Below are 13794 nucleotides of genomic sequence, written 5' to 3'. Positions count from 1 at the left end.
AAATAAATTAGAATGGGACAAAACTAGCACCGTGACAATGTTATGTAAACTCTCACTACACCACAGCACCACAGTGGCATTATTCCCATGTTGCAGAAGGGAATGATATCACAAAGAGCTAAAGGGCTGGTGACCAATGTATCCACTGGAAGGTGTGCCAGCAATAGTGCTGGTGCCATCCTTGGTCCCTCTAAAACAGGAGTCCCCAACTTGATGCCTGCCATTCTAGGGCAGGCCTTCCATAGACAGAGATAACAGTGGGGCACCAAAGGCATCCTGCACAACAAATCTCTGTTATGATGCGGATGTCAAAATCATCTAAGAACTGTATTTACATTTTGATAGACCAAGATGGGTAGCCGTGTTAGTCTGTTTTACAGCAGTAGAAAAGAGCAAGAGTCTAGTAGCACCTTAAAGACTAACCAAAATTGGTGGCAGGGTATGAGCTTTCATAAGATGGCAGTGAAGATGGTGAGGGGTCTGGAGACCAAGTCCTATGAGGTCTGTATGGACATGTTTAACCTGGAGAGGAGCTGGGCATGTTTAGCCTGGAGAGGAGGCGGCTGAGAGTTGATATGATCACCATCTTCAAGTACTTGAAGAGTTGTCATATAGAGAATGGTGTGGAATTGTTTTCTGTGGCCCCAGAAGGTAGGACCAGAACCAGTGGGTTGAAATTAAATCAAAAGAGTCTCCGGCTCAACATAAGGAAGAACTTCCTGACCGTTAGAGTGATTCCTCAGTGGAACAGGCTTCCTTGGGAGGTGGTGGACTCTCCTTTCTTGGAGGTTTTTAAACAGAGGCTAGATGGCCACCTGACAGCAATGAAGATCCTGTGAATTTGGGGTAGGTTGTTATACCTCAACTAACTTTTTATTGGGGAATATTAATATTTCTTAGCTCAAAATGGTGAGTCTACGAGAGGTGAGGTGAGCAGGGATCTCTGTCTACGTTTACGGAGATAGACCACTGAAAATCCTTTGGTTAATAATGGATTTTATTATAGGTATAGGCTTTCAAATAGTTACATCCCAATCAAACAATTTCAAGCATACAAGAGGAATACAGTGGTTAGCTGAATAAGTATGGATGGTGGGGGGAAGTTATACAATACCTAGATCTTGCAGGGTAGGCTCAGTCAGAGGAAATGTAAGGCCTCTGGAGGGAGATTTCTTTTGAGAAGAAGGGGGGGTGAGGGTAGGAAGGGATGGAGGGAGGAGAGGATGGAGGAATTCCCTCTTTTTCCGACTCTAATCTTGACAGGTGGGATTGCCTGTTTTCTAGGGTAAATTACGTCACATCAAGTGATTCAGTTACCCAATGAGGAAGCAGAGTGTCACACCAATGGAAAATCAGAGTGTCATATGTGGAATATCCAATCAGAGATCAATGTGTCATAGATCCATACCCCAATGGAGGAATTTTAATTACACTGGCCAAATGACTTTTTATGGCCCTGTTTTTCCAAACTGATTCTTTTGAAACTCCCCAAAAGTGATAGATTTCTCCCTTAGTGTCAAACATGGATAGGCATCCATCAAGTGTTCAGGAGACTGGTTGACTTTGATTGCCTTAGCAATAATTAAAGAAAAATAGAAACTTTGTTCCCTGGCAGAAATGTGAGACCAGTTTACAAGTATACCACACATTCACAACAAGATGGCCACTTAACCTTTAGCCTTTATGTTTCTGCTGTCTTGCCCTGAAGAATAACAGAACATATATATACAAGCCATTTATTTGTGTTGCAGGGTTCCTGGTAACCCTTATTTTTTTATGTTTTGATAACGAGACTTAAAAGGTTGCCAAAAGAAGTGAATGAACTTTTACAGCTCTGCCCATCATATGTCCCTCTCTGGGCCCGGAATTCTTCATTTCCAGGAACAGAAAGATGGATGCTTCTTAAGCTTTCAGCATTGGCCACCATGTTTGTCCAGCCTATGAACCAGACTTGATATCATTCCAGCCTGCCTGAGACCTAGAAGGAACTGGATTTTTCTCCCTTTTGTGCAAGAAAGACCATTCCAATTCAAATGGCCATTGCTGTGTCATATTAATATTCTAGGGTCACATTGCAATATCACATTCCAGGGGTGCATGGCTTGGGAATCAGTACAGGGGTGTCTTTTTGGATATCAAGGTATTTGTGGGTTTCCTGCATTGTGCAGGGGGTTGGACTAGATAACCCTGGAGGTCCCTTCCAACTCTAGGATTCTGTGAATCTATTATTCTATAAGTCACTGTTCACTTCTTCAGATCCCAGTATCTTGACCATTCAGGTATCTGAAGAAGTGACCATTTGCCTTTTGGTTGGTTGGTTTTTGAACTACAAACAGCGAGAAGTTTTCTGTTCTACCACCAACTTGAAGAGTATTGTATCTGTTGTACCTGTTCTGTTGTGCCACTATATGCCTTAAGCAGAACATGGCTGCAGGTTCGGTGCATGGCATCTCACATAACAGGACGGGGGGAGAGCTCTGCCTGAGAGTCCTTGGTGATGCACTGGCAATTAGAATGGAAAGCTCTGGACTTGACAGACCAATGGCCTGAATAAGCGTGAGGCAGGTGCATCTGTGAAGAGAATTCATAATTTACTTAATTGAATGATGGAGCTCAAGGTATTCACATGCATGGAAGCTGCCTTTCCGTTCTTGCTCGTAAAGCTGTGGGCTGCAGCTGCCCCAGATGTAGGTTTTTTTCCCCTCCTACACCTTGTAAATGGAAGTAGCTGTCACTCATGAGCCTATGAACAGGCCGATATGTCAATAGGAATTTTCTCTTTTATTACTCTCCTTGTCCAATGGGGGAAGACAGCTGTCAGGTTATCACTGGAAATACATTTCCCTCTGCCTCTTGCAATTTGCGGCCTTTTTCTAGAGTCCGTTAATCTACTGCATATTTTGTGTATCTACCTTTGTGTGTGTTTTGTCAAGCATTTTATTCATCAGTTATATAATTAGAATTGTCCAGAAAAGATGGATATTCTGTACATGCTGGGTTTTTTTGAAAAAAAAAAAGTTTTTTTCCAATGTGTTAAAATTAACACCTAAAATGACAGGACAGAGGAGAAAGGCTGTGCTGGAGGATTGACCCCTGTCATATCAGCCTAAAAATCAGATAGACTAAAAATATCATGGGGAGGGAAAAAATTGACTGCCAGATTTGATCAAGGCCTTTTAAACATACTGTCATCAAAACACTTGATGTTTCATTCAGATAAAATGTAACTGCTGTTCCCACTAGCTGCTGGACTCAGATAACAAAGGTGGAGGGAAGAGTGTTGTGTGAGCAGTCGTGGTTTTCAGTTAATTGTCTTGTGCCCCCTGCTTCCCCTTTCCAGGTACAACATGTTTGATTGCCTTACTGTCAGATAAGGAGCTCACAGTGGCCAACGTCGGGGATTCAAGGGGCGTCTTATGTGATAAGGATGGAAATGCTATTCCTTTGTCGCATGATCACAAGCCCTATCAGCTTAAGGAGAGGAAGAGGATTAAAAGAGCTGGTAAGCTTATAAAGTTTGATGTTTGCTTCCTTGGGCACTCTGGTTGAATATTGTAACAGTCTTGGGTTTTGTTTGGCTATTCGGTTATATAATCATCTCAAGTCTCTCCTTAGGGAGGCCATCCTGTGTCTCTGAGGACCTGGAATGTAAACAAAGAACATCAAGGATTGGGGGAGACCAGAGGGACTTGATGTTTCTAAGAAGCAAGCCAGACAAGACAGAAATCAGGATTTCCCAGACTCTTGTATAAGTACAGTTATGCAGTCCAAGTTCAGATTGGGAGGGGAGGAGGTTAAGTCTTCCATCCCTGTATGGTTTTGCTATCAAGACCACCACAACCACCCCTGTTGCTTCTATTAACCTTGGAAAGAAAAAGAGAGGGGTCCACAATTTTTTTTGTCTTCTGAAACAGATAGGAACATTAGAGGGAACAGATCTGATAGGGGAGGGACCACGACTGAGTGGTAGCCTGGGGCAATGAGAGCCCATGACTGAGTGATAGAGCATCTGCTTGGCATGCAGAAGGTCCCAAGTTCAATTCATGCTATCATTAATTAAAAGGACCAGGTAGAAGATGATGTTAAGACCTCTTCCTGACAGCCTGGAGAACTGTTGCCAGTATGCCAGTCAGAGTGGACAGCAGGGCATTTTGTGTAGCAGGAACTCCTTTGCATATTAGGCTACACCCCCCTGATGTAGCCAATCCTCCGAGATCTTACAGTAGGCCCTGTAAGCTCTTGGAGGATTGACTACATAGGGGAGTGTAGCCTAATATGCAAAGGAATTCCTGCTACAAAAAAGCCTTGGCAGGCAGTATGTATCTCAATGGACCGGTTCAATATAAGGCGTCTTCATGTGTGTTTGGGTGTGGTGTATGAAATGATGCAGCAGTTGCAGGCTTAAGCCCCCTCTCCACTTCCAAGGTAGCCCTGATCTGAATCAGATGTGAAATGTACTTTTTTAAAAACACTGAGGACAGCCAATTATGGATATTCTGATGTGTTGTCTTTATTTTTCAACCCAAAGACTCTTAAGGATCCAGAGGAACAAAAGAAATAATCTAGAGAAAACTGGTTGAGCCAGTAATCTGAAGAACAGAGAAAATATTCCAAGTGCCAAAAAAATTATCAGAGATCTTTAAATGAAATGTTTTAATTGCTGCCTTCTACAGAGCCTATTAATATACAGCTAGCAACACTATATTCCGTTCCATTCCTCACTTACAGTCCTTTGCTGTTAATTTTTAATTCAGCCTGGGCATGTTTGCCATGGAGATCAATATTCTCCAGGTGTGTTTCTCACCCACCAGCTGTCATGTCAAGCATAGTTCACTATAAGAATGGAAACTATAATGTTATCATTTTCCATTCTCCATATTGGTGGCTGTTTACAAAGAAGCAGTACTACTCACTGACTGATATTCAGATATGGACCAAGACTGTGAGGTACCATGTTCCTGATTTCATTGACACCACAGAAACTGCTGTGTATCACATGCTGTGAAATGTACAGGTTGTGTTATGGTATCTCTGTTTCTCCCTGCTGGGCAAGTAGCAGCTCTGTGGACCCATGCATGAACCCATGAAACTGCAGCAGTTGTCCAATATTTCAGGTGGAGGACTTTCACATCACCTTTTGCCTGAACCTCTGCACATCAAGCATTTGTTCGCCCACTGAGCCATGCCCACTCCCCTCAAAATGGTTGGGAAATCAGCATGGCAGAGAAGGATTGGCCCCCACCCTACCCTTGAGCAGCAACCGCAGTCTGAATTCCCAGCTTCTATCCTGTGGTGTTTTAGTCTATTAAAAATGGAGGAGATTCCCATGACAGGTCTATATAGTCAAATCTAACTTGGCCTTTATGAATATAATTCTGGTTTTGTTAAACTGGAGGGTAAAACTAGTACATTTTCAATGGCCAGTTCACTCTGTTAACTTCCAGTTAGCATCTTAGTTTTGACTCTTATACACCTGATAACTTTACTAAAAAATGAAGCTGAGATTCAGAATAAACTTGACACCTCTGCTTCTAATGCTGCTTTATATCCTGCAATAATGAGATAGTCAAAGAAGGCAGTAATTCTGTGTTTACCAAGGAGTGGAGGGAAATGTAGATTTTTTTTTTTCTTCCTTGGAGAGAAAAATAGTCTTTTAACAGCATAGCACCTATTAGCAATTAACATTTGAACCTGAATATTGTAATCCAGACGTGGAAGCCTCATTAAAGGAGATTAATATTCTGAAATTCTCACTATATAATCAGTAGAAGGCACCCCTGCTGACTGGAAATGCAGCTTTATGTGATTTTGTCTCAAAATGGTATATTGGCTTCATTGTTCTTTTAATTATATAGGAAGTGTTTTGGTTGCTTTGGCAGGGGTGGGGTCGTTTTCAGAGTAATTCACATCTGTTATCTCTGATTTATCCATATTGGCTGGCTGAAAAGGATAAGAGAGCATACTAGTCAGCAGCTGTCCGACACGTTTTTAGTATGTGTTTGCATCTCTCTGAGTGTTACTTCCCAGCATCTTCTGGGATATTGCAAAGGATCCAAAGTAGGGTTACTAACCTCCAGGCAGGGCCGGCCCTGCCACTAGGCAAACTAGGCAATTGCCTAGGGCAACAGCCTTCTGGGAGTGCCAAATTGGGCACCCCCATGTGACTTGGTGATGTTATCAGTGCGGGGAGGGGGAGCACCAGAAGTTGGCATTGCTAAGGGTGCCAGACAGTCTAGGGCTGACTCTGCCTCCAGGTGGTCTAGAGATCTGCTGGGGTTAAAACTGATATGTCATGAGCCCTGACAAGGAGGAGCTGGAAGGGTTAACAGACCTGGAAGTGTTGCCAGCCAGTTCCTCAGCTGAACAAACAGCAGCTGGCCCATCAATCACTCTCCAGGCACCAGTATCAGCTGTTGACGATCAATCTCCTCCAAGCTCTCCTCCTCCCATCTCAAGTGTTCAAAGCAGGCTCCGGAAAGAACTTTCAGAGCGAAGACATGAGGCACGCTGATGCTTCAGATCTCTCAGCCCTGAGTTCTAGCAGAGTCACTGCCACCCAGGGAGCAGGCTGATTGAGACTCCCATATAGCTCCCACCCAGGACCTGGTAACCCTGTGGAAGCAACAAGTCTATTCTCTGGCTTGCATCCACACTCCTTCCTGACCTGCTTGATTTCCATGGCACCTTGACCTTTTGGCTTTTGGACATTGACTTCTGATTCTGGTTTGTGATTCTGCATTGGTGACTTGACTCCTGCTTGACTTCCTGGACTTTGACCTTGGACTGGCTTTGGACTCCTGCCTGCCTGCACCCTGAGAACGTGACAATCTGGGTGACAGAGGTAAATTCACCTGGAGAAAATGGCCACTTTGGAAGGTGGAGCCTATGGCATTGTACCCCATTGAAGTCTCTCACCTCTCCAAACCTCACCCTTCTCAGGCTGTACCCCTGAAATTTCCAGGTATTTCCCAACCTAGAGCTGGCAACATCAGTGCAAAAGGTACTTCTCTTGAAGAGTGTGGGTCCATCCGTTTTGGGTCACATAATGCTTTGAACCAGTTCCATTAAGCAAGATACTAATTTGGGTATAACAAGCATGTAAACAACCCTGTGAGCCCCCCCCCCCCCCCAATAGCAATGCCAATGGCCTATATCCAACCTTACAGTTTCAAAGACTTTAAGGGGTTTTTTTTAAGGCAGTAAATTGCATAATTCCTTCTTCCCACTGCAGTCCCCTGATTCCTCTAAAGGGTTGTGTGGTGGGGGAAGACAGTTGACCTTTGGGAGCAGTATATGTGACAAAGTGGGAGTCAGCAGTGAGAGGGGGGCTCAGCAGAATTCAGCATCCTTGAGTCTTCTGAACATGTGGTTGACAATCTGTCTGTACTTTAGTATTCTTGAGGTACATTAGTGCTGACCTTCAAGCGCACTAGTCCACCACTGGAAAGACCATGTTAGAATCCATAACAAGATAACTTAAGAATTGTCTTTCCATGTCAAATCAAAGCTCCTTCTAAGTTCATCAGCCACCTAGCAGTCATTGAAAGAAGACCTTCTCTGTCCCCAGCATTTGACATTCAAAAGGATACCATGATATATGTGGAAGTTTCATTTAGCTGTCATAGTACGTAGTTTAATAGTACAGCATTACAGTGTTGCATGCCAAAAACTCCAGGTTCAGTCTGTAGCATATCCATTTAAATGAAACTCAGATAGCAGGTGTTACTCTAATCCCTGAACATCTGTTGTTAATCAGAGTAGACAACAGTGCGTTCATAGAAAATATTATTAAGGATTACAGCACATAAATGGGAAATAGAAGAACCTTTTGCTTTAATAGCGCTACAGTAAAGTTAATTCTTACCATACCAAACTGTGTGGTATTTTTTATATTATTTTGTCACCCATATAATGTTTTGTTGTCACCAAAACATTCATACTTCAAGAAGTGTGTAATAGTACTAATGCGTAATGCTTTAGCCTGTTCTCTTTAGGAAGTTTCTCCAACCCCTTGGCGTTTCTAGTGTCCCTTTTCTCTGTGTTTTCTAGTCATCAAGCTCTGTGGCTGTCATTTTGAACCTACTCATATATAGAGATGATTTTTCCGGTGGGGATCTGTGTACATTTACATGTGCAAATTACATTCCTGCCATGCCGTGTGTAAGCTCCACGTGAACAGTAAATCATGTTGAGCTGAAGAGCCACAAACTGCATACAGGTTCCTGATAGAAACGTAGTTTGATCCTGTTGACTTGCACTCTTCTGACAACAGAAGGTCGCAATGCCAATAATTTTGCTTTTTTTATATATAAAAAGGAAACCCTCCAAACCTTCCTCTTCAGCACAACTTGGAACAAAGCAGTTTTTGATTTCATAATGAGAATCTTAAAGTGCTGAAAGAAAAACCCATGAAAAAAGTTGTAAGAAAACACTTCTCATCCAACCCCAGGCAACACCACATGTGCTATGTAAAGATTTCAGTCTTTTCGTTACGGAGGCAGTGAAAAGTCACTTTCTATGCATAAGCGCTGGCTGCGGAAGCTTCGATAAGCAGATCGCACAAGTCAATTCCATCAGCCCTCTCCTTTCCTGGAGAAGATGAAGGGGGAAAAAGAGCTCATGAATATCACCCTTTTAATTTTTTTTTTCCTGCAGGTGGTTGCTGAGCTCAAACATTTACTCTTGCCTACTGCATTTCCAATTTTTCACAGAATTTCAACCAAATATATATATATATATATATATATATATATATATATATATATATATATATATATATATATATATATATATATATATATATATATATATATATATATATATATATATATGTAAAAGCTAAGATGCTCAGTATTTATAAAGTGCTCTCATTGTTGAAATCACTTCACAGACAGAGTCTTCTTGTAATCCAACAGACCTGTAAGGTAGGCTAGTATTTTTTATCCCCGTATGGCAGGTAGAAAGCTGAAGTTAAAGCAGAGTGGCTTTCTTGTAAAAATAAACAAATGAATTCTAATGTTTTGTTTCTATTTTATTTTGAAAGGCACCCATGGGCCTGAACCTTTTATAAATAAATAAGAGTCAACCACCAGAGACATGGATTTATTCAGGCGCCTCCCGGATCAGAGCTCATTCTCTGAGCCCCTAATCTTCAGGTCCCGGTGAAATATTTCTTTACCAGCCTTCCTGCAGATATTAGTCTGTTCTTTGAAGGAAGAACACATTGTTCAAATGCAGCACTGCACATTGAGGCTTTTCATCTTGGCTAAAGAACCATATTATATGGTCTTGGAAAGCTGAATGAATAGAGCAAATTAAGGCTTACATCCACATTCACAAAGAAGCACACATACAAAAGGAAGAGATAAGAGGCAATGATATATTTCTTTTGGCTAGTCTGCCATGCACAGTGTGGTGGGTGTTCATCTATATTGCATGTAAATGATCTCCTGCCCATTACTGCATGACCACCCACTCAAAAGGAAGGCCCAATAGGCAATGAACCCTTACATTATGAGCCAGCATCTCCTCTTTAGAGCTATTTCCTAACTATCCACATTCTCCTCCTACATACTATAATTGCTCAGTATCGCAAGCAGTCCAAGACACAAGCAGGATTGGAACTGGGTTCCGGAACAACCTCCTTGAATTTAACAGTGAAGGAAGAAATGGGTTGAAGAACTTCTTGTGCGTTGGATTAGCAAAGAATGGAGTAAACAGGTAGATTTTCAGGCCTTGTCCAGTTCAATAAACGCTGTATCTGCTGGTAAGCAGCCAACCAACAAAACAGGTTCAAAATACATATTATACAGCAGAGCACCTGCTGCCTCGACAACTCGGAGCAGGTCACAACTCCATGTGATTATGTACATGCAGCAATCAGCCTTCTACACAATGGATGGGGGTTGCACATACTGTTCCCCTGCCTGAGCCAACAGCAGAGATTGGCAGGTGGAACCCTTTAAGGAAGGTTGAAATCCCACAGAATGGCTGTTTGAGCCACGGAGCAGGGCCTATTCAGTGCTTTCTGTTTCCTTTCTCTGCCAAACTACTACTGCTTTTCAAAAGAACTGTGAATCCCTTAACCACCCCACCCCACCCGACCTGACCCCCCCAGCTCTGCAGATGCTCTGCTGAATGGGAGTCACTGAATCCAAATCTGCTCATGGGTTTTAATGTGACAGCAGTTTCCTAGCCCTCCCTCAGGTGCTGTAGTCATTGCTTTAAGGGAGAGGATTCTATTCTTGCCGCACGAGGATATTTCCCCACCCACCACCCATCTTTCTTTGTATTTTCTCCTCTGAAACTCAAAGCACAGAGTGATTGTTTCCACAAGACTTTTCTGGGTCATTAGCGTTACAGCTCAACCAAGGCCTCTTGATGGAAAAGGGAATGATCTTCCTTTGTGTATGTGTGTTCTCTCTTTTTCTTAATGCCCTGGAGTAAGATTATCGTCTTTAGAAGAGTGTGTCTGATATCCCACCTCCTTCATAAATCTTTGTAAATGAGCGCAAGCCTGTCTTTGAATGGCACCAAAGGGAGACGGAGGGCTTGATTAGAACCTGAGGACAGAGGGCTTGAGTGGGGAGTGCTGAGAGTTGGTTTTCTGTACGGCAGATTGTTGAGGTGAAACCTGGGTTTTCTCCCTGTTCAGCAGTTTGTCATATGTTTGGCAAACTGGGGGGAAATGGGGAAAAAACAAGGATGTACTTGCCTCTAGCGATCTGTGTCTCACTCAACTGTTTCAGCAGCATTGGCAGGGATACTGATTCAGTCCTACTCCTTTAATACCATGTATGGATATTTCCTTGATTTCATGCATACCATGGATTTCAAGATTCATAGCATGAAATGTATTTTCAAGTGGATCTGTTTAAAAAAAAAAAAACAGCTGTAAAGGGATGGTCTTCACAATCTATTTACTCTGACTTCATCAGTTCTTTTCACTACCTTTTTTTCTGCTTGTAAAACATCTTTGTGGAGCCCATTTCTATACATAGTTACTTCAAAGTAAGTGATACTGAGCTTAGCATGACTTATTTCCATATAAATGTGCAGAGGATTGCACATTTAGGATGGAACTCTATATTGCCTGCAACTTTGGGATCCCACTGAAAATAGCCTCCCTATGTCAAGTAATCCCTCTTGTTCCCAAGTAAGTTGTAGGAATGTTTGCTCTGCATTTGTGGATGCAGCCAATGAAGTGGAGCCAAAGGAGAGAGAAATACGCAGTGTGATTACATTATAAGTTGTCAAACATCCCTACATTTTACTGAGGAAGAAAGGGAGATATGATTTGGAGGCACCATTTTGAGTGTTATCCCCATATCATGGTGCAATTCCAGCCTAATAGTGTGGTACAGTACAGGCTGTGCTCTCTTGCAGTTTCTTGAGGGGGGGCAGTTCCTTAGACTGGAATGCTATTAAGTACAAATAAGTGGGTTCTAGATCTGAACTTTTCCTTGAAGCTGAAATTACTAAACTGAGGTTATGGTACTTTGGTCACATTATCAGAAGACAAGACTCACTGAGAAATACAATAATGCTAGGAAAAGCTGAAGGCAGCAGGAAGAGAGGAAGATCAAACATGAGATGGATTGACTCTAGAAAAGCTGTTAAAGATAGGATGTTTTGACGGACATTAATTCATAAGGTTACCATAAGTCAGGAGCAACCTGATGACATTTAACACGTACACAGACCTACAGCAGGGGTGGCCAACGGTAGCTCTTCAGATGTTTTTTGCCTACAACTCCAATCAGCCTCAGCCATTGGCCATGCTGGCTGGGGCTGATGGGAGTTGTAGGCAAAAAACATCTGGAGAGCTAGCGTTGGCCACCCCTGAAGTGCAGGTTACAATGGGATGGTTTGCCATAGGAGAAGAGTTCCTTCTCAGTTTCTCCTTTTCCAAGTTGTGTCCTTGTGAAGTTTTTCCTTTCTTGTAGGAAAATCATACTACATACTTCAGCGACAATCATACTGGTGCATTATGGAAAAGAACTTTCCAAGTACATGAGATGCAGGGTATGTGGAATAGGAGTGTCTGGGGTGGAAAGTGCAGGGCTTTTTTTATAGCAGGCACTTCTTTGCATATTAGACTAACACCCCTGATGTAGCCAGTCCTCCAAGTGCTTACAGGGCTCTTATTACAGGGCCTACTGTATGCTCTTGGAGTTCCTGCTCCAAGAAAAGCCCTGGTAAAGTATAAGAAGAAATCCAAAGACCAATAATCATTGACTTGTTTATTATCCAGTCCCCACCCTCCAAGGAGATAGGTTGTGATTCTAGCCCCTTACCTTTCAAATCTAGTAATACCATCTCACAGAAAGGCCTTTTCTATGGCGCGATGCAATATTTTTCCATCTGCAGTCGTAGAAGGCCATTATAGAAAGGTGCCAGTGGCAAAGTGGGTTTGCCCTTACTGTACAGATAAAGTGGAAACAATTGGCCATGTTTTGCTTGAGTGTGGACTGTACAAAAGCATACGTGCCAAGTATATTCATCCTTTGCTAGAGAGATGCTGGGACCTTTTGGACTCCAAAACTAGAAATATATTGTTAGCAGACTCTAATCCTCAATTTATGTATGATTGCGCCAGATTTCTGGTGGCTCCCAGGAAAATTTGTGATGATTTTGTAAAGGAGGGACTTTGAAGTTTACCGTTTTTATCCTTTTTGTATTTTTTTTAAATTTTGCAAAACTCCCTTTTTTGAACATTTTTATTCTACTGTAACAACCATGCCTAAATGTTTGAGGACTTTGTACATCAGATTTGAATGGACTGACTTCTTAAATTGTTTTTATTGGTTATGTACCATAATAATAAATAATCTGAATCTGACTAATTTTATTAACCCACAGGCACAGAAACTTCAGAAAACTACTGCATAAAGAAACCATTTGATAGAACATCAACATTGTCGTTTGTTTCCTCCCCAGGTGGCTTCATCAGTTTCAATGGTTCCTGGCGTGTTCAGGGGATCCTGGCCATGTCCCGCTCCCTTGGAGATTATCCACTGAAAAATCTGAACGTCGTCATCCCAGACCCTGACATCCTGACCTTTGATCTGGACAAGCTCCAGCCAGAGTTCATGATCCTGGCATCCGATGGGCTGTGGGATGCTTTTAGCAATGAGGAGGCTGTTCGGTTCATCAAGGAACGCTTGGATGAACCCCACTTCGGAGCCAAGAGTATAGTCCTCCAGTCATTCTACAGAGGATGCCCCGACAACATAACAGTCATGGTGGTGAAGTTCAAGAGTACTGGTAAAACAGAAGACCAGTAAATGTCATGTGTCTCTCTGCCTCTCTCTTGGTGAACTTCTTCAACAAACCTTTACACTTCAATGCAGTAGACCGCTGTAGCAAGTATATTCACATTAAGACTGTACCTCCAAAACAAAAACCTGAAATGAGGAAAATCACTCTTTTTATAAACAGCAATGCAGCAAACCCATTCAAAAGCAATGTTTAAGGAAGAAATCTCCCTTCCCACCACTGTTTTCTTTCTTGCAACTCCGTAAGGGTGTAAGCTTACCACGTTTTTCCATTGTAAAGGCTGAAAACTCCCGCTTTGAATACCTGCATTTTCTCCACTTTCAAATATTTCCTAAGTATTTGCTGTCTAAGAGCTGGAATCCACAGTTTGGATGAGCAGTGCAGGGGCAAGCCAGGAATGCTAGTCCGCAAGCAATGGAAACGACATTGGCTTTTCAGCAGTGTAACGATCTTCATTCTGCAGTGCAACTGCTATGTTTTGTTTGTTTGTTTGTTTCTGATCTGCCGTAGGAAGGC

General features: G+C 42.4%; 1 protein-coding gene across 2 annotated transcripts in view; it reads left to right on the top strand.

The window, feature by feature from the left end:
• The window catches only part of PPM1L (protein phosphatase, Mg2+/Mn2+ dependent 1L), a 229727-nt gene extending 216321 nt beyond the window's left edge, over nucleotides 1-13406 (top strand). For both annotated transcript variants that reach the window (XM_060242431.1, XM_060242430.1), the window contains 2 exons: nucleotides 3341-3502; nucleotides 12940-13406. In XM_060242431.1, the coding sequence (XP_060098414.1) occupies nucleotides 3341-3502; nucleotides 12940-13286 (509 nt within the window). In that variant the 3' untranslated portion in view covers nucleotides 13287-13406. The remainder of the gene's footprint in view (nucleotides 1-3340; nucleotides 3503-12939) is intronic.
• The last annotated feature ends 388 nt before the right edge of the window (nucleotides 13407-13794 follow it).

The sequence above is a fragment of the Heteronotia binoei genome, chromosome 6 (assembly GCF_032191835.1).
Source record: "Heteronotia binoei isolate CCM8104 ecotype False Entrance Well chromosome 6, APGP_CSIRO_Hbin_v1, whole genome shotgun sequence".
NCBI classification, from domain to species: Eukaryota; Metazoa; Chordata; class Lepidosauria; order Squamata; family Gekkonidae; genus Heteronotia; species Heteronotia binoei.
The sequence above is the reverse complement of the archived record's forward strand: the minus strand, read 5'-3'. Positions and strand labels throughout refer to the sequence as shown.